Below are 22367 nucleotides of genomic sequence, written 5' to 3'. Positions count from 1 at the left end.
TGGTATAAAGGAACATTGACATGAGTTTAAATCAATGAAGGGCATATAAATAAAACATGTCAAGTTGGCTATAAAAATTCATCTGTACAAAAAGATACATACATAAATATAAGAATCCTATTTTTTTTTTTTTTGCCTTCTTGGCTTCTTTCCTAGATGAATTTAAACCAGAACCATTGCAAAATACAAGAAGTACATGAACATTTGCATTTCCAAGAAGGTGACATGGAAGTGGATGCTTATATGAGTTATAACATCTGAACTCCTTCTCTCATTAAAGCTTTTTGACACAAAAAGACTCGTTGCTGTGGACTTTATTAACATGTGGGGGTCCAATCTTGCTTGAAATTTTCGTCTATAGCATCTCCTTCATATGGGCATTCCAATAGTCCCTGAAAGCATTAACTTAAAAAATATGAAAATTCACATAGATAATTGAGAGATACAAGATATGCATAAACTTAAATCAAGAACCAAATAGGATAACAATTCAAGAAACTGAAGAATATCCATAGTTGACATAGTACTGATATGGGGTAGGCGTTTGCATGGCAAATGTAATGAACTAGAGAATGAATCCACAAAGGCTGTTTCAAATAATCTCACCACCCAAACATTTTCCCAATTAAATGATAAAAACATGCTTAAAATAACCTTACCTGCATAGGACAGGTAGCGATAAGAAGACCAGCAATTCCACCGCCTCCAACACGACCATCAAGGCTTGCTAAGGAGACAGTCATGCATCCTGACCACTTCTTTATTCCTTGGTTGTCAGTTGGCATGAATGGTCCAGACAATGACAGAGTCTCGAAGCGGCCCTAGAAGAAAATTCTATGCTTTCAGAAATTGCCACGTACTTCGGCAAAATAAATTTTCTGATGTTTTCTTAAAAGTTATATTTATAACTATTTAAGATGTGTGTGAGTTATTAATGTTTAATTTGGTAGATTCAAGCATTGTCAGGCTTAACTAGAAATAAGACTTAATAAATGCAATTTTGAAGTTGTTGGAATATGAATCACATCAAACAACTCATTAAAAAAACGTAAACTTAATACCTTTTGGTGTTCCGTTGATATGATTTCTATAAAAAAAAAGTGCAATCCCTTCCAAGAGCTACTAGTATCATCGCCTTCTTCTTCATCACCATTCGATCTCATGAGTGATTTCTTCCTACCAGGAAAATAGAAATTTTGTAATGATTTGTTTGCAAGTTTGTGTCTGAACACACAAGCTAATCATGCTTTATAGAAACAGATGAGTCTAAAGGTGAAGAAAACAATGGGCTATCAAAACCATGTGCGCTGATAGTTTCATCAAACGTTAGGATTATGATAGAAAAGACAATAGTTTTTTAAAACAATGTGCTGCTTAAGTTTCATCAAATGACTCAAATTAATTGCAATGAATGCAGTTGAGATTCACGGAGTCATCAATTGCACGAGTAAAGCCAAACACACTATTTTAAAAATCTTGAAAAGTATGCTTTGAACCTTGAGATAATGTGACACATATGTCTCAATAACGGTTGAGATTAAACAACTAAAATAATATCATTTTAAAAATAACATATCCTAGCTTTCTCCTTACGCTAAATGTAAAGAAAATGAAATGAGCATAAATGTTATTCATTTATTGTATAATTATACATTTCCTTTCATATGAAGAAATGTTTCATGTCCTTAGTCATGAAAACCAATTTTGTCTCTATTTTTTTACAAAAAATTAAATTAACCTATTTGATTTGGAGGTTTGTAATTCATGATATGAACTCTAGAAATTGAAAGATTTTAACATTAAAATCTAGCTTGAGAAGATTGGTGCCTTCAAAGAGGACCAATTTTTAATTTTTCTTAAAGTACATAATATTTGTTATATATTTTTGTTTTTTATTTTTAAGAATCAATTTAATATTTACAACTCATGCACACACATGTTAATGCATGTTCAAACCTTAAACTTCATGCCCGCAGAGGTGGTGTTACTGTTAAGATAATTTACCATTGACCTTATGTACTTGTTATTGTTTAACATTTTTTATGCAAATTATAAATATTATTGAGAGAATGATGGTTAAGTCTTAGAGCATTAAATTAATAATAAGTAGGTCCCTGCCAAATTTTTTTGAAAAATAAGTTTAAATTATCAATCTAGATAATTATTATATTGTAACAGGAATATCTATTTATAACTATTTGGATTGATATTTACAATTCATTTTTTAGAAAGTTTTGTCGAGGATATAATTGTTATTAATTCAAACTTTTGAGACCTAATTGACATTCTCCCAATATTGTTTTATTAATAAAATGAATGTTTTTTCAATTCTGAAAAAAATATAAACACAAAGGAATCATAGCATCTTGTTTCTTCAATTTTCATAAAAACGCAAATTGATATTCTAAAATTTTTCTTATTTTCATGAAACAGTAATGGATATTTTTTAAAAACATAAGCAAAAAATGAGTCATACCCTTTTTTTTAATTTTCTTGAATTGTTGAAATTCTATATGAAAAAAAATGGTTCATCCATAGAAGATAAAACTTGGAAAAAAACTCTTGACTATGAATTGTCATATTTGTCCTGAAAATGCATAACCTGACCAATTTAGAAAAATTTGGAATGACTTGAAATAATTGGCACTGATTTTAGTATTATATAATGGTATAAAGGAACAGTTTAATTTTTTTTATCAAGAAATAGAGTTTAAGTTAACGAAAGACATAGAGAGAAAACATGTCAGGTGGTTACAAAAACTCAGCTGTCCAAAAAGATATATACATGAATACAAGAATCCTAATCTTTTTTGCCTTCTTGGCTACTTTCCCAGACAAGTTTAAACCAGAACCACTGCAAAATACAAGGTGTACATGAACATTTATATTTGCAATACATTTCAAAGAAGATGGAATGTGGGTGCTTATATGAGACTCATAACATCTGAACTCCTTCTCTCATTGAAGCTTTTTGACACAAACTGACTGGCTACTATGGAGTTTGTCACCATATGGAGGGTCCAATCCTGCTTGAAATTAATTTTCTTCAGCAACTTGTTTTCTTCATATGGGCATTCCAAAAGTCCCTGAAAGCATTATTCCCATAGCCCATCACTCTTGCACTCTAGTCTAATTGAATTCACTTTCCTATAAGAGTCACTGATAAGAGCCTTCCAGAGATTAAGTTGCAGGTACTTAGAAAGAGAAGAGTTTGTTTACCTACATAAGAAGAGCAGTAACTCCACCACCTACAACACGACTATCAGGGCTTGCTAGAGAGACATTCATTCCACCACCTGACCTGCTTCTTGTTCCTTGCTTGTCAACAGGCATGAATGGTCTGGATAGTAATTGGATCTCAAAGTGGCCCTATAAAAAAATTTTACGCTTTCAGAAATTGCAGCTACCTTGGCAAAATAAATTTTCTAGGGAGGGATTTTTGGTAATTTTTCCTAAAATTTATAATCTGTTTAATTTAATATATATGTATGTAAGAAAATGGAGTGACTTTGTGGGGTTGAACAAAAGGAAAAATATTTTTTTCCTTATCACTAACCTTAGCGACGAACCCATATGCAAATATCATCACGTTCTCATACATGTGCTGTTGGAGCCCTCCGTTCATTTCAAATATAGATTTTTCAAAGTTATCTACAGTTGTACAACATGTTAAAAATTCAATTAATACATAAAAATATTGATTATATATTATATCATTTACATCTAAGACTCAATAAATGTGCCTTCAAAGTTGCTAGAATATGAATCATATCAAACAATTCAAATAAAAATGCTTAAATTTAATACCTTTTGGTATTTCGTTGATATGATTTCTGTAAATAAAAAAGCATAATTCCTTGCAAGAGCCTCTATTATTGTCGCCACCTTCTTCATCACTATTAGATTTCTTTAGTGATTTTTCCCTGTAGGGCAAATGAAAATTTTGTTTGCAAGTTGTGTTTGAACACACAAGCTAATTGTGCTTTATAGAACAATGTGTACAACAGTTTTATCAAACGTTAATTTATAACATAAAATACAATGGTTTTCCAAAACAAAATGTGCAATTTTAGTTTCATCAAATGATTCAAATTCAGTGCGATGAATGGTTGAGATTCACAGAGTCATCAATTGCTTGAGTTAACAAAATGCACCATTTTTAAAATCTTGAATAGTGTGCTTTGAACCTCGAGATGATGTAACATAAAACTATTTTCTATTTTCTATTTTTTATTTTATATGTTTATCATGAACGGTTGAGATTAAAAAATTAAAATAATATCATTTTAAAATTGATACTAGCATTCTCCTTACGTAAAGAAACATAAATGAGCATTAATATTATTTATTTATTATATAATTATACATTTTCTTTCATATGAAAAAATGTCCCATGTCTTCAGTCATGAAAATCAATTTTGTCTCATGAACCATTGCGATTGGAAGGAAAACACAATCATCAATCCTTATAATTTCATCAGGTTTTGTTTTTAGTTCCTGTAGCTATTTTAATATTTTTAGTCCCTATAGTTTAACAAAACTAAGTGACATTTGTTACTCAAATTCATATAATTTTTGTATTTTCAGTCCCTATAAGATAGGGACTAAAAGAAAAATCTTATAAAATTATTAAGACCAATGATTATGTTTTTCTGACATCAAACAACTAAAGTAACATCACTTTAAAAGTAATACTAACTTGCTCTTTATGCTAGATGTAGAGACTTAAATGAGCAATATTATCAATTTATTGTATAATTATACACTAAAATAGAGATGAGTCTAAAGGTGAAGAAAACAATGGGTTATTAGAACAATGTGCACCGACAATTTTATCAAACGTTAAGTTTATAACAAAAAATACAATGGTTTTAAAAAACAAAATGTACTATTTAAGTTTCATCAAATGATTCAAATTCATTATGATGAATTGTTGAGATGTACGAAGTCATCAATTGCTTGAGTAAGCAAAATGTACCATTTTTAAAATCTTAAAAAATGTGCTTTGAACCTCAAGATGATGTGACATATAACTATTTTTCATTTTCTATATCTCTTATGAACGATTGAGATTAAAGAACTAAAATAATATCATTTTAAAATTGATGCTAGCATGCTCCTTATGTAAAGAAATATAAATGAGCATAAATATTATTGATTTATTGTATAATTATACATTTCCTTTCATTTGAAAAAATGTTTCATGTCTTTAGTCATGACAACCAATTTTGTCTCATGAACATTGTGATTGAAACGAAAACGCAATCATCGATCCTTATACTTTCATCAAGTTTTGCTTTTAATCCCTATAGTTGTTTTAATATTTTTAGTCCCTATAGTTTCAACAAAAATAAGTGACATTTGTTACTCAGATTAATATAATTTCAATATTTTTGGTCCCTATTAGGCAGGGATTAAAAGCAAAATTCTATAAAATTATTAAGACCAATGATTATGTTTTCCCGACATTAAACAACTAAAGTAACATCACTTGAAAAGTAATATGAACTTGCTCCTTATGCTAGATGTAAAGAAACTTAAATGAGCATAAATATTATCAATTTATTGTATAATTATACATTTCCTTTCATATGAAAAAATGTTTCATGTCTTTAGGGATAAAAACCAATTTTGTTTCTATTTTTAAAAAAAATTAAACTATTTGATTTGGAGGTTTGGAAATCATAAACTTTAGAAATTTAAAAGATTTTGACAGTAAAATATGGCTTGAGAAGGTTGGTGTCCTCATAAAGGACAAAATTATTAATTTTTCTTAAAGTACGTAATATTTGTTATATATATATATATATTGATTTTTAAAAATCAATTTAATATTTAAAACTCATGCACACACATGTTAATACATGATTCAAACCTTAAACCTCATGCCTGTACAGAGACATGGCATTGCCACTAAAATAACTTATCTTCAATGACATTATATATTTGTTATTATTGTTTATTATTTTCTATCTAAATTATATACTCCCTCCGTTAAAAAATATAAAATATTTTTAATTAAATTTTACCCTCCAATAAAATAATTACATACTTTCAAACTAACCCTATTTTTCATATTCATTATTAAACACCTTACAATAAATATAAAATTGTTCATTAATAGGGGACTTTTAAAAAAAAGTAATAATTACACCTCAAAAAACTAAAAATGCTTTACATTTTTAAATATTCAACGCTTTAAAAAAATACCTTATATTTTTTAATGAAGAGAGTCTATGTTATTTGGAGAATGACATATTGACATTTAGGTCTCAAAATATTAAATTTAACAAAATTTTATGAAAATAAGTTGAAAATATTAATTCAAATAATTGTAAATTTAAGAGTTTTAATTGTAAATATGCATTTAAGTATTAAATGTAAAGAAAATTTTATTTGTAACTATTTGAATTGATATTCACAATTCATTTTTTAGAAAATTTTATCAGGGACATAACTTTTATTAATTCAAACTTTTGGGATCTAGATGCTACTCTCCCAATATTATTTTATTAATAAAATGATAATTTTTTTTCAATTCTTAAAAAAATAACTAAAAATGAATTATATTCTTTGTTTTGTTAGATAAATTGGCTCACTGGCAAAAAAAAATCTAGTATCTAAAAAATATGAAAATTTTTAAAATTTAGGTGTATGGCCAATTCTCATTGATATACAATGAGTTTATTATTAAAAATTTTAAAAATTTACAAAGAGTTTATTATTAATATACAACACTATATCATTTACAAATATAATAAATCAACTATAATGTAAAATATAATAAATGTTGGGCTATTTGCTTAATTTGGTTTTATAATATAAGCTATATCTGCAAGAATCCCTTGTTTTTTTAATTTTCATGAAAATGCAAATAAATATTCTGAAAATATTCTCATTATCAGGAAAAATCAATGAACAATTTGAAAAATCATGAACAAAAAGGAATCATACCCTTTGTTTTTTCAATTTTCATGAAATGTTGAAATTCTATATGGAAAAAGTGATTCATCCCTAGAAGATAAAAATTGGGAAAAAAAATTTCTTGACAATGAATTGTCATATTTGTCGTTAAAATGTAGAACTTGACAACAAGATTTAGAAAAATTTGGAATAATTTGAGATAATTGGCACTGAATTTTGGTATTATATAATGGTATGAAGAAACTCTGAAATTGAGTTTAAATTAAAGAAGGACATTTAAATAAAACATGTCAAGGTGGCTATAAAAATTCAACTGTACAAAAAGATAGATACATAAATATAAGAATCCTAATCTTTTTTGCCTTCTTGGCTACTTTCCTAGCTGAATTTAAACCAGAACCACTGCAAAATACAAGACATACACATGAACATTTACATTTACATTTCTAAGAAGATGACATGAAAGTGGATACTTATATCAGTTATAATATATGAACTCCTTCTCTCATTAAAGCTTTTTGACATAAATGGACTTGTTGTGGACTTTGTTACCATGCAGGGGTCCAAGCTTACTTGAAATTTTCTTCAGCAGCTTCTTCTTCATATGGGCATTCCAATAGTCCTTGAAAGCATTAACTTAAATCAAAAATATCAAAATTCACATAGATAATTGAGAGATACAACACATGCATACACTATGCATAAACTTAAATCAAGAACCAAATAGGATGACAATTCAAGAAACCAAAGAATATTCATAGTTAACACAGTACTGATATGGGTTAGGCATTTGCATGGCAAATGCTGTGAACCAGAGAATGAATCCACAAAGGCTGTTTCAAATAATCTCACCATGCAAACATGAAGCCCATTTGAATGATCAAAACATGCTTAAAAAAACCTTACCTGCATAGGACAGGTAGCAATAAGAAGACCAGCAATTCCACGGCCTCCAACACGACCATCAGGGCTTGCTAAGGAGACACTCAAGCAGCCTGACCAGCTTCTTTGTTCCTTGGTTGTTAGTCAGCATGAATGGCCCAGACAATGATAGCATCTCAAAGCAGCCCTAGAAGAAAATTTTATGCTTTCAAAACTTGCAAGTACCTAGGCAAAATAAATTTTTTGGTGTTTTCTTAAAATTTACAATCTATTTAAGATGTGTGTGAGATATGACTATTTAATTGGGCCAACTCAAATATTGTCAGGCTAATTAGGAATAACTCTTTTAAAGATGTTTTTTGCATCCATATGGGCTCAAATTTAAGACCTCATACTCCCTGAAGAATTCGGGGCAACTTATGGGGGGCCAAAATGAAAAAGTTCTTGGAAGTGTGGGGTCAAAATTTGCTTTTTTTTTTTTTTTTTATCTTTGTTCCAAGCTAAAAGTAAGAAAATTTAACAAAAAAAAGTTTCACACGTGTTTCCGTATTATAAATAGAGTTTGGCTTAGAATAATTCTTGCAATTTTATGTCTCGGATTCTCTATACCTTGGAAATCAAGTTTATTTGATTTTAAATTGGTTTAGACTAATCACATCATTATTGGAGAATCCAATAATTTTTTAAATTTCAAATCTATTTTTTAATTATTTTAAAAAATGTAATTTTAAAATAAAAATAATTAGTAATATGCTTTTAATCAATTTATTCATTTAATTTGATTATCAAATAGTTAAAAAAATATTAAATTTAAAAGAAAATCCAAAAAGGTGTAACTTTCCAAAATGCAGGGTAAATTAATATCGTTATCTTCTTCCTTGTTGCTTGCTAATATCAATCTACTATCTACCATATGTCTTTGAAGATTGCAATAGAGAGTTACCCAAAAATACCATTAGAGACCATTGGAATAGCAGAGAAAATGGAGGGACTTTATGAGGCTGAACAAGGGGAAAAGGCATTTTTTTCTATCGTCACTGACCTCAAGGAACCCCATGTGCAATCATCGCCACACTCTTATACATGTGACGGGGGAGCATCTCCATACATTTCAAATATATATTTTTTAAAATTGTCTGCATACATGTAAAAAGATGCAATAAATACATAAAAACATTGATTATATTGTATAATTTACCTTTAAGACTTAATAAATGTAATTTTGAAATTGCTAGACGATGGCATCAAACGACTCATTAGAAAAGCATAAATTTAATACCTTTTGGTATTCTGTTGATATGATTTCTACAAAAAAAATGCAAACCCTCCCAAGAGCTACTAGTATCATTGTCTTCTTCATCACCATTCGATCTCGTGAGTGATTTCTTCCTATCAGGAAAATAGAAATTTTGTAATGATCTGTTTGCAAGTTTGTGTCTGAACACACAAGCTAATCATGCTTTATAGAAATAGATGAGTCTAAAGGTGAAGAAAACAATAGACTATCAAAACAATGTACGCTAATAGTTTCATCAAACGTTAGGATTATGATAGAAAAAATAATAGTTTTTCAAAACAGTGTGCCGCTTAAGTTTCATCGAATGACTCAAATTCATTACAATGAATGTGGTTGAAATTCACGGAGTCATCAATTGCACGAGTAAAGCAAAACGCACTATTTTAAAAATCTTGAAAACTGTGCTTCCAACCTCGAGATGATGTGACACATACCTATATATTTTCTATGTCTCAATGACGGTTGAGATTAAACAATTAAAATAATATCATTTTAAAAATAATATATACTAGCTTGCTCCTTTTGCTAAATGTAAAGAAAATTAAATGAGCATAAATGTTATTCATTTATTGTATAATTATACATTTCCTTTTATATGAAGAAATGTTTCATGTCCTTAGTCATGAAAACCAATTTTGTCTCTCTATTTTTTTAAAAAAATTCAATTAACCTATTTGATTTGGAGGTTTGGAATTCATGATATGAACTCTAGAAATTGAAAGATTTTAACAGTAAAATTAGCTTGAGAAGATTGGTGCCTTCATAAAGGACCAATTATTAATTTTTCTTAAAGTACATAATATTTGTTATATATTTTTGTTTTTTATTTTTAAGAATCAATTTAATATTTACAACTCATGCACACACATGTTAATGCATGTTCAGACCTGGTGGTGTTGTCACTAAGATAATTTACCATTGACATTATATACTAGGGCTACACAAATATCGGACTGGACTAGGTTGGATGCCAACCCGAAGTCTAGTCTGAATGGAGACCGAGCTAGAATTTTCAGTCTAAGGACTGGTCTAGTCTTGTTGGACCCGGGACCTGGACCAGGTTGGACTTGGTCCATCGGGTTATTGGACATATCCAACCAACTCTCTCCAAAAAGAAAAAGGCCCTCATGTCCCTTTTCCTATTCACTTGTATCAATATCATAGGCTTACTACCGATTGAGTTTCAAAGTGAGCAATATTTAATTGCACATGGTCCTTGTTATGAGATTAAATATGTTTCTTTCAGTTTTTTAGAGTATAAATAATCATCTTTCTTGCGTATTATATGAAATACAAAAAAGGTGTCACACTATTCAATACCTGTAAATATTACTGCTGCTTTTTTTTTATTCCTGCAAGTGTCGAAGAGCTAGTTAGAGATTTGTTTTAATTATAAATGTAAGATTTCCATTTTTTTCTCCTATATTTTATTTTTGTTTAAATTACCCTACAATCATATTTTCATGCGATATGGAGAAATGGAGAAATGACAAATGAGGCTATCAAACTTCAGAGTTCAGAGACCGAGTCTAAGGCATGCGCATGAGGTGTGAGGGTACTGTTATTGGGCTCAGCTAAGTAAGATTTTTTTTGTAAATAATATAATTATTTAATATTTAATATTAAAAAAATAACCTTGATCGGGCCAGACTAATTGGTCCAAAAGAGAAGTCTCTAGTCTGGTCTGACTTGTATGTGCAGTCTGACCCGTTCAATCTAGTCTTTTATTCGGGTTGAATTTTTTAGGATCGGGTCGGACCAAACAGATCGGGTCTAAGGTTTTTTTGCACAGCCCTATTATATACTTGTTATTATTTAACATTTTTTTTTCAAATTATAAATATTATTGAGAGAATGATGGTTAAGTCGTAAAGCATTAAATTAATGATAGTCAGGTCCCTACCAAAGCTTTTTGAAAAATAAGTTTAAAATATCAATCTAGATAATTCTTCGATTGTAGGAGGAATATCTATTTGTAACTATTTTGATTGATATTTACAATTCATTTTTTAAAAAGTTTTGTCGAGAACATAACTGTCATTAATTCAAACTTTTGAGACCTAATTGACATTATCCCAATATTATTTTATTAATAAAATGATTATGTTTTTCAATTCTAAAAAAACATAAACAAAAAGGAATCATAGCATCTTGTTTCTTCAATTTTCATTGAAACGCAAATTGATATTCTAAAAAATTTCTTATTTTCATGAAACAGCAATAGATATTTTTTAAAAACATAAGCAAAAAAAGGAGTCATACCCTTTGTTTTTTTTTTGAATTTTTGAAATTCTATATGAAAAAAAATGGTTCATCCATAGAAGATAAAACTTGGAAAAAAAATTCTTGACAATGAATTGTCATATTTGTCCTGAAAATGCATAACCTGACCGATTTAAAAAGATTTGGAATAACTAGAAATAATTGGCACTAATTTTAGTATTATATAATGGTATAAAGGAACACTGAAACATGGTTTAATTTTTTTTTATCAAGAAATAGAGTTTAAATTAATGAAAGACATATAGACAAAATATGTCAAGTGGTTACAAAAACTCGACCGTATAAAAAGGTATATACATGAATACAAAAATCTTAATCTTTTTTGCCTTCTTGGCTACTTTCCCAGACAAGTTTAAACTAGAACCACTAATACAAGGTGTACATGAACATTTATATTTCCAATACATTTCAAAGAAGATGGAATGTGGATACTTATATGAGACTCATAACATGTGAACTCCTTTTCTCATTGAAGCTTTTTGACACAAACGGACTGGCTGCTGTGGAGTTTGTTACCATGTGGAGGGTCCAATCGTGCTTGAAATTAATTTTCTTTAGCAGCTTGTTTTCTTCATATGGGCATTCCAACAATCCCTGAAAGCTCTATTCCCATAGCCCATCACTCTTGCTCTCTAGTCTAACTGAATTCACTTTCCTATAAGAGTTATTGATAAGAGCCTTCCAGAGATTGAGTTGCAGGTACTTAGAAAGACAATAGTTTGTTTACCTGCATGCATGAGAAGAGCAACAACTCCACCACCTACAACACGACCATCAGGGCTTGCTAGAGAGACATTCATTCCACCGCCTGACCTGCTTCTTGTTCCTTGCTTGTTGGTAGGCATGAATGGTCCAGATAGTGATTGGATCTCAAAGCGGCCCTAGAAGAAAAATTCATGCTTTCAGAAATTGAAGCTACCTTAGCAAAATAAATTTTTTAGCGAGGGATTTTTGATAATTTTCTCTAAAATTTATAATCTCTGTGTGCGCGCTCGCGCGCGTGAGACCTCAAGAATTTTTGGTAATTTTCTCTAAAATTTATAATCCCTGTGTGCGTGCGTGCGTGTGCGTGTGTGTGAGACCCCATATGCAAATATTATCACATTCTCATACATGTGCTGTTGGAGCCCTCCATTCATTTCAAATATAGATTTTTCAAAGTTATCTACAGTTGTATGACATGTCAAAAAATTCAATTAATACATAAAAATATTGATTACATTGTATAATCTACCTCTAAAACTTAACAAATGTGCCTTTGAAGTTGCTGAAATATGAATCATATTAAACAATTCATAAATAAAAGCTTAGATTCAATACCTTTTGGTATTCCGTTGATATGATTTTTGTTAAAAAAAAAAAAGCACAAACCCTTGCAAGAGTTGCTAGTAAATATCGTTGCCTTTTTCTTCATCACTATTAGATTTCATGAGTGATTTCTTCTTGCAGGGCAAATAAAAAATTTGTAATGATCTATTTACAGGCTTGTGTCTAAGCACACAAGCTAATGGAGCTTTATAGACATAGATGAGTGGAAGGATGAAGAAACCATGGAATATCAAAACAATGTGCATCAAAAGTTTCATCAGATGTTAGGTTTATGATAGAAAAGACAATAGTTTTTCAAAATCATGTGCTGTTTAAATATTTCATCAAATGACTCAAATTCATTGCAATAAATTGTTGAGATTCACAGAATCATCAATTGCATGAATAGACAAAATGAATCATTTTAAAAATCTTGAAAAATGTTCTTTGAACCTTGAGTTGAGGTGAATTATAACTATTTTCCAGGTCTGACAAATGGTTGAAATTAAACAACTAAAATGATATTATTTTAAAAGTAATACCAGTTTGCTTGTTACTCTAGATGTGAAGAAACTTAAATGAACATAAATATTATTGAGTTATTGAATAATTATACATTTCCTTTCACATGAAAAATGTGTCATGCCTTTAGTCATGAAAACCAATTTTGTCTCATGAAAATTGAAATTAAACAACTAAAGTAATATCATTTTAAAAGTAATACTGGGATGCTCCTTACGCCTAGATGTAAATAAATTGAAATGAGAATAAATATTATTGATTTATTGTATAATTATAGATTTTCTTTTATATGAAAAAAAATATTTCATGCCTTTAGTCATGAAAACCCATTTTGTCTCTCTATTTTAAAAAAAAAAAAACTAACTCAAACTATTTCATTTGGAGGCTTGGAATTCATGATATGGACTTTAGAAATTGAAAGATTTTGACAATAAGATCTGGGTTGAGAAGATTGGCGTCTTCATAAAGGACCAAAGTATCATTTTACCAAAAAAAAGACCAAATTATTAATTATTAATTTTTTCTAAAGTATATAATATTTTTTAATTTTTTTAAAAAATAAATTTAATATTTACAACTACCGCAAAGATTCATATAATCATCGATTATATGAGTAGGCAAAATGAACTATTTTAAAAATCTTAAAAAATGTGTTTTGAATCTCTAGGTGAGATGACTTATAGTTATTTTTTAGGTCCATGAATGGTTGAGATTAAATAATTAAAGTAATTATTATTTTAAAGGTAATACCAGTGCGCTCATTAAGAAACTGAAATGATGATAAATATTATTGACTTGGAGGCTTGGAATTCAGGATATGGACTTTAGATATTAAAATCAATTTAATATTTACAACTACCGCATAAACATGCTAATACACAATTCGAACTTGGAACCTCATACTCGCGCAAGTGGTTTTGCCACCGGGATAACTTATCATTGACCTTATATAGTTGTTGTTATTTTTTGCCAAATTATAAATATTAAATCATTAATAAAATGATTGTTTTTTCAACTTTTTTCGCTTTTTATTCAATGAATAATCAATCTAACATGGGCTGTTCCTGTTTAAAAGGTCTTTAATTAATTGGGCCAACAAATCTGGCCCAAGAAATGAGTCCAATATTAACAATACTTTGAACATTCCCATTGCACAACATTGAACAGGAAGATTATACCCAAAAAAAAAATGCGGATGATATACCTTACAAATTTTGAGTCAGAGAAAAACGTCTACTTTGCTTCTCTTCTTCCACGTTTAGCACAATTACACAATAATCCCACATTTTTCTTTCAGGCTCGGCAATCCCCTATCTTCTTGCTGAAATATCAGAGATAATAGTAGCACTCTTCTTGTCTTCATGGGAGACGATGGCTTCGAGAAAATCTTTAGCTACTTCATCTTTCGTATATTCTCATTCTTGAAAATTTGGATAAGATATAGTGGGAACTAGCTAGCAGGTTATCTGGATATATGTATTCTTTGAGGTATGGCTTGTTTTTCTGTTACTTGTAGTGCTGGCTTATCTGTTAGCCACGGTAATTTTGGAGTTAGTATGGCAGGATCAAGATATTTTGGGTCTCGTGGTGTTTTCTGCACTCGCTCGTTTCATTTTCCTTCTGTGAGGTTTAATCATTGCTTCAAATTTCAACATGGGTTGTTCTGCAATCATAAACTTGAATATTCTGACCGAAACTTGTCGAGGTCTCGATATGGTTCTAATTCTCGTTCTCAACATGATCTTGTCCGTAACAATGGAATTGAACCTCTGATGAATGGAAGTAGAGAAGATAGAAAGACTCACTATGGTAAAGGGGAAGGCAATAGCTTTAGAAAGAGATTTTCTTTGAGATTACGGCCAAGGTTACGGTTACTAGCGATAAGAATGAAAAGGTTTCCGATTAAATCCTTTTTGAATGAGGTGGGAATCTTTATACGGAAGAATATTAGAGCTGTGGCATTTTCTACCTCAGTTTCCATTGTATTAGGCCTTTGTTACCTTTTTCTGAAATTGACGGCATTGCCCTCTCCAAAAATAGTTCCATATTCAGATTTAATTACGAACCTTCAAAATGGATCTGTCACTAGAGTTTTACTTGAAGAGGGATCTCGACGGATATATTATAATATGGACTCTCAGAATGTTAAAGACAAGCAAATTACTGATAAAGATTCGCAAGAAATGAACGTTTCAGTTGATCAAGATGTGAATAAGATTGCAAGTGATGACACTTCAAAAACTGGCCCAACTAAGCTAGTGAATGTACTAGGTAAGTTTTCAAGGACCCGAACTTCTGTTGCTGAGTGGCAGTATTCCACAAGAAAGATTGATCATGACGGAAAATTTCTTGTTAGTTTAATGAGAGAAAGGGGGGTTACATATAGCTCAGCCCCTCAGTCAATGTTAATGTCAATGAGGACTACTTTGGTAACAGTGTTAACTTTGTGGGTACCTCTGATTCCATTGATGTGGCTTCTATATCGTCAACTTTCTGCTGCTAATAGCCCTGCAAAGAAGCAAAAAGCTCATACCCAAAATGTTGGATTTGATGATGTGGAAGGTGTTGATGCCGCGAAAGTAGAGCTCATGGAGGTAATGATCTCTTTTTCGTCACGATTGAGTATTTATGTAATATAGAATTGATTTTTCTTTTTTGTTTGTTGGATCGTTTAAGTTTCTATCATTAAGTCTCTTCCACCATTAAACAGAAGTCCATTTTGCAATTGAGCCATCAGAGTGACTTGTGTTAAAGATAATTAGATTTAAGATGAAATTTTTTTTATAAAATGGACTATAATTGTTTCTTTGGAATCTCTTATGTAGTGATTCCTAAAATGTGATCCAAATATGTTGCTAGCATATAGCATGCAAGAAGAAATATGGTATGAGAACTTATAGCAGAATATAAAAAAGGTTAAACTACTTAATTTAGGCTTTGTTACTGTTAATAGTTCGGAGAAGAAATATAGCAGAAGCAAACGTCAATTAGTTTCCTCTAAAATCTTTAGTAATTTTTCTTTTCGATTGAAAGAAAATAGCAGCTAAATGGGATGGTACAAAAGCATTAGAACTATTAGTACCAGGAGCCAAGGCTGTGACACAAACTTGATAGTCTAGAATTTCAGTTTACACAGTAATTATATATGATATTTTAGCTTCTTTACAACCACAGTTGAGATTACTTCTGATATGTAAAAATCTGAATATTCTTTTGACCATTGATTTTATTAACATGTTTAGCTTTTGTTATAGACCCTTGTGTATTCATGTTTTGGCTCCTTCAACAACTTCATTTGAGCTCTGTCCTTTAGATGAATAAACTTTCATCATAAATCATATGTACTTCAGGTACAATTGAGTTAGCCTTTTTCGATCATTAACTATATGGACTTGGGGAATTCTCCACGTGCAATTGCTTCCTGTAGCCTTTTCCTTCAATTTTTCTAGTATTAGCTATAACCACTTGCTGTTTTAGCCCAAGCATTGTATGGCAAGTTTAGGCCAGTAAGGCAATATAAGTCAAGAGTGATTTGCTGTTTAGATTCACAGAAAGGCTGTTTTACAAAATTACTTTTGGTCATAGTTTAAGAGGTTTGCCAAAACTACAAGGATTTTCTTTTTGGTTATTGGGAGTGGATAATAATTGGGGACATCAATTAGTTGAGTGGTTTTTTTAAGCCTATGAAGGAGAGTAGTGTAGGCTTAGAGAGTTCTACTCTAGAATCTTATTCTTTTAGCATTGGGTGATCTAGAGTAATACAGTCTTCACCAAAATTTGTGATGATGATATTTGGGTCTATTTTACTCATTCGAGTCTCTGAATGTTCATATCTAAAGTTTGTTGTTCTTTTGGTAAGCCAGATGAGGAATTCAAAATTCATCTCTCTTCTTCCCCTTAGCACATTTCTACCTTGCTTCTATTGTTTCCTTTTTTCCTCTCTTTAATGTCCTCATTTCAAGGAATATCCCTTACTTTTGGAACCTGGAGGACTGAGATTTCTGATTTGGTCCTTCTACATTCTTATTTCCTATCATCAGTCCAATTGGATATTTTTTTCCCTGTGCGATTTACAGGATATAAAATAACTTAAAAGTTTTTGGAAGATTGTATTATTTTTCTAGCTTTTAAATCTTGTTAAAATGTGTCAAAAAAGATTGAAGGGGAAAAAAGTTGCAGAGTCAAGTGAAGTGTATCGACAAAGAATGAAAGGGAAAAAAAATTACCAAGAGAGTTGCATTATTCATGAATTACTAATAGTGTGGCTCCCTATAGATTTTATATTTTATGTTGATGTTTTTGACGCCTTTATGTGGACCAGACCCATCTGGATCTTTTACTTGAAAATTCTTTTTTAATTTATTATTTGAAACCCTTTCCTCAAAATTCTGCTGAGTAATGAGTGCTTGACAACTTCTGTTTTTTCGCATCTTGATGTTGTTGTTTGTAATGTTTGTTAGGCTATGTCTGCATCAAAAATTGCATAATAGATTCTTACCAGGGATCATTTTCAGGCATTCTAGTGTCTCTATAATTTCTGCAGGTGATTTATAATGAATTATATGTCATTTTTGAAAAGGATACCGTTGTATTTATTGCAGATGGTCCAAGTCCCACGCATAGAGTTTGACACTGACCAGTGTATCTGTAGGTTCAACTGTTCAAGGAACCTAAATGGCAATTTTGTTTTGATAAATCTAAGCAAAAGCCCATCAGTAAAGCAAACGTCATATGTTGCAATCCGAGTCTTTTGTGTATTTTTTCCCCCCTCTCCTTTGGTTGTGCTAATTTGTAGGCTAGGCATGGCACCGATTGTGTCTTTACTCACCTTGAGTGAGGCAATTGATTAAAAAGAGATTGAATGTTGTCTTAATACGTTATGATGACCCATGAGTTTTGAAATGGGGAGGTCTTAAATTTCGTTATGCTACCTAATACATGAAATGACAACTTCGCAATTCTTCGATAAAGGCCATGTAGATAGCACCTCACATTTCATGATAAATTTCCTCAAGGACAAGATATAGAACATGTAAGTTCAGGAAGAAAGTAAGACAAGGAAAATTTTGCTGGTCAAGTTTTCTAGATGAGTACATTTTTAGTCCTTTTACTTTTGATCATTATAATTTAGTTCTCCAAGTTTAAAGAAGTCAACCCTATTGTTTGGCCCATAACACTTACATAGATGCTCTTGATATACAACTAGATCAGGTTGGCTACATGGATCGCACAATGATGTGTGGATTGTTCTTGATATGTGTGATTTAAATATTTTCTGATATATTTGTTGGAAAGAAAGTGCAGCATCCTTATGGACTCTTGCATTATTTTATCATTATACAACAACAACAAGCCTTTATCCCACTAGGTGGGGTCGGCTACATGGATTGCAAGACGCCATTGTGCTCTATCATTTATCAAGCTTTTAGGAATATTATTAATTAACAAATCGCGTTCAATAACTTCCAAAAGTATTCTCTTATGCCTTCCTCTACTTCTCTTAATCGGACTCAAAGTTATATGTTCCACTCTTCTCAATAGTGCCTCCCTTGGTCTTTTTTGTACATGCCCAAACCATCTCAACCGATTTTCTACCATTTTTTTCTCAATAGGTGCCACCCTCACTTTTTCGCGTACGTGCTCATTATGTCACAGAAATTAAAGAACGGTGCAAAGAGGGATAGAATTGATTTCACTTGTGAAACTGAGCGGACTAGATTGTAATGACTATAAAAGTAAATTCAGAAACTAATTTTTTACTGAGATTAGGAAGATTAAAGAGGATATATTCTAACCTGGTGTTATTCATCATTCATTGTAGCTTGAAGAAATATTCTTGTAAATGGCCAAGCAACTTTGATTGTTTTCCTGAATTAGTCCCTTTCTTGTAGATAGTTTCATGTATGCAAGGAGATATTCAGTACCAAAAGCTAGGAGCCAAGTTGCCAAGAGGTGTTTTACTGGTAGGTCCTCCTGGAACTGGGAAAACATTACTTGCACGTGCAGTTGCGGGAGAAGCTGGTGTACCGTTTTTCACTGTATCAGCCAGTGAATTTGTCGAATTGTTTGTGGGAAGAGGAGCAGCAAGAATTAGAGACCTTTTCAAAGCAGCAAGGAAATTTGCACCATCAATTATATTTATTGATGAATTAGATGCTGTTGGAGGCAGACGTGGGAGAAGTTTCAATGATGAGCGTGACCAAACATTAAATCAGGCAAGTTTTTGACTATCTTGCATTTTCATCTCATCACTGTTGCTTCCGCTAGTAACCATGTAGCTCATTTTATAATTAGTCCTTTTAACATCTTGAGTAACTTAACAAAAGAATTGATATACAACTTGTTCATAATTTTCAAGGTCTGTCTTCACAATCTGACGTTCTCTATATATTCTGTCTATGTAGTTGCTGACAGAAATGGATGGATTTGAGTCAGAGATGAGAGTAGTTGTTATTGCAGCAACAAATAGGCCAGAAGCATTGGATCCGGCTCTATGCCGTCCTGGTCGTTTCTCAAGGAAAGTGTTCGTAGGAGAACCCAATGAAGAAGGAAGGAGAAGGATACTGGCTGTACATCTAAGAGGAGTTCCTTTGGAGGAAGAAACCAGCATTATATGTCATTTAGTTGCTTCTCTCACCCCTGGTTTTGTAGGTGCTGACTTGGCAAACATTGTCAATGAAGCTGCTTTGCTTGCTGCTCGTAGAGGTGAGACTCACTTATGGGTTACCATTTATACTCAAGTTCCACTTTTGCTGTAACTTTCAAAATCATTCATCAGATGACACCTTATGTTAAAACAGATTACAATTTAGGGCCTATTTGGCTGTTAGAAATGATGAAAATGGAATGGATTAAAAAAATAAAAACAAAAAAATGAATTAAATTATATTTTTCTCTTATGATAAGCATAATAAAACTCAATACCACATAACTACAAATATAATAATGACTGTGCACTCTGCAAACTTCATGAATCATGACTTTTAATATCATGAACTAAATTACCTTTCTTTCTTGTGACATTGTTGACCATCTTGCCTCCACATTTAGATCATTTTATATGTGCCTTTATATTTTTAAATCCATTTATTCTCATTCTTTCGGGCAACAAATCATGCCCTTAGAATAATGTTTAGGTTGAAGAGAATGTAGGAAAAAGGACTTGAAGGATTTCATCATTTTTTATATTTTTCAAGTCTGCGATGAAGATGATGGGTGATGACTTGTAATGCAAAACATATGGGGTTTGAACTTTGCAGGCGGTGAAACTGTGACTAGAGAAGATATAATGGAAGCTATTGAAAGAGCAAAGTTTGGAATCAATGAAAAGAAGTTGAGTCCCAATGCAATAAGCAAGGAGCTAGGGAAGATATTCCCTTGGATGCCATCCTTGATGGGTAGAAGTGATAGAACACAGAATGATTCACAAGGACCCTTTGGCTATCAAGCATTGAGCTCATGAATGCGTTTGCACGGATGTTTACATCCATTTTACTTCTTGAGGATTTGTTTCCTTGCTTGTTAGTAATAACAAATTTTGATCACTTGTTAGATATCTTAATCCCATTGGTGGTTAGGCAACCACTGTATTCTTTTGCAGAACTGTCAAATTTGTTTTAATATGAGAAGGGGCTTAATCCTCAGTAAAATTCTTAGCTATCATTCCAGCAAGGTTTACTAATCAGTGCATCAATATCTTGGATCTTCTTCCTCCGATTTTTTTTTTCTTTTTTTGGTGGGGGAGGGTGGTTTTTTTTTTTTTTTTTTTTTTGGAGGGGGCAGACATTGATGAGATCTTTCTTTTTGGCCAGAGATGAGACTTGGATGGCAGTCTGAAATTTGCCTCTCTCTCTTGATTTAATTCTTTTGGGTAACATATAGATTGGTGGATTTAGATTTAAATTTTAAATTTCAAATCTTACATTTAAAATTTATCTATTTCAATTTTTTTGTTTGGATAATTTGAAAAATTTCAAATAAAGATAAGAGATGAGTTGAGAGTCAAAACGGAAATAAAAAATTAAAAGTGATGAGTTATTTTCAATCAGTAAGAGACAAGAATGAGAAATAAAAAAAATATGAGAGTCAGAGAGATATTAATAATGAAAACACAAAGAAAATGAGAAATTTGAAATAAAATGAATTTCAAATGACTAATGTAGAAGGAGAATTTTGAATTACAAAAGAAATATAATAAAAAATGAATTTCAAATCTAAATATATAAAATTTTGTGTAATTAAATGAGGAATTCAATCTGAATTCAAACCCTTATTAATCCAAATAAGTTATCAATTTATTGTTAACTTTTATTTTTGAATATCAAAGCAATGGTCAAAACTGCATATCGAGAATTCTTAATATGAAATGAAAAAAACAAAAAATCCCTACACCTTCAGGATGGATTATTAAAAATTCTTATATCAAAGTTATTTAAGCATATGCTTGATGAGCAAGATTGTTCATATAGTGGTATAAAAATATCATATAATTTATTGAACTCGAACAAGCTTTGGTGTTCATCAAAAGGATGAAGGCTATCCATATTCAATCCATGGATGGTCCAAATTTAAAACTTTTAATTTGTAAGTTTTAAAAAGAATTATTTTTAAAATTGTGTCAGTTAAAAATATTTTTAATTTTGATATATTTATCAAAATAAAATTTATTATAATTTTGAAAGTTTTTAATGTTCAATCTGGTTAATCAATTTATAAAAAATTTTAACATTAAATTTGTAACATTCATATTAAATCTAAATTGTCCAAATTAATGACTATCAGACTTATAAAAAAATTTATAAATTTTTATTTTGATAAATGCAATTTCAATAAAGATAATTTTCCAATTGGCACTTTCCAAAACAAATTGATTTTCTTTTAAAAATTACAAGTTTTTTTTTTAAATTTAAAGGCAAATAATAGCAAACATAAAAAAAGAGGAAAAAGAAAAAAAATAAATCAGGCTGAAATAAACAAACACCAAACTGATATTAAAAATATAAGTTGAAATGTGGTAAACATGTATCAACCTGCAAAGGGTTGATTCAAAGAAGAATTCTGTGGACTATCTTGAATTTGCTAAGGGAGTGAATATCAGTGGTAACCATCGAAGATAAACCTTTTGCTATAGCCTTCTTGAAAAAGAATTTCA

At 30.7% G+C, this 22367-nt stretch overlaps 1 protein-coding gene across 1 annotated transcript; it reads left to right on the top strand.

Moving 5' to 3' along the window:
* The first annotated feature begins 14497 nt into the window (after positions 1 to 14497).
* LOC129295131 (probable inactive ATP-dependent zinc metalloprotease FTSHI 3, chloroplastic) lies at positions 14498 to 20900 on the top strand. The gene is made up of 4 exons (XM_054933603.1): positions 14498 to 15810; positions 19108 to 19431; positions 19621 to 19921; positions 20476 to 20900. The coding sequence occupies exons 1-4, from the start codon at positions 14707 to 14709 to the stop codon at positions 20676 to 20678; spliced, it is 1932 nt and encodes a 643-aa protein (XP_054789578.1). The 5' UTR covers positions 14498 to 14706; the 3' UTR covers positions 20679 to 20900.
* The last annotated feature ends 1467 nt before the right edge of the window (positions 20901 to 22367 follow it).

This window comes from Prosopis cineraria, unplaced genomic scaffold, assembly GCF_029017545.1.
Source record: "Prosopis cineraria cultivar Desert tree isolate PC_DT_omini unplaced genomic scaffold, ASM2901754v1 PC53, whole genome shotgun sequence".
NCBI lineage: Eukaryota > Viridiplantae > Streptophyta > Magnoliopsida > Fabales > Fabaceae > Prosopis > Prosopis cineraria.
This window is presented reverse-complemented; position numbering and strand designations above follow the sequence as displayed.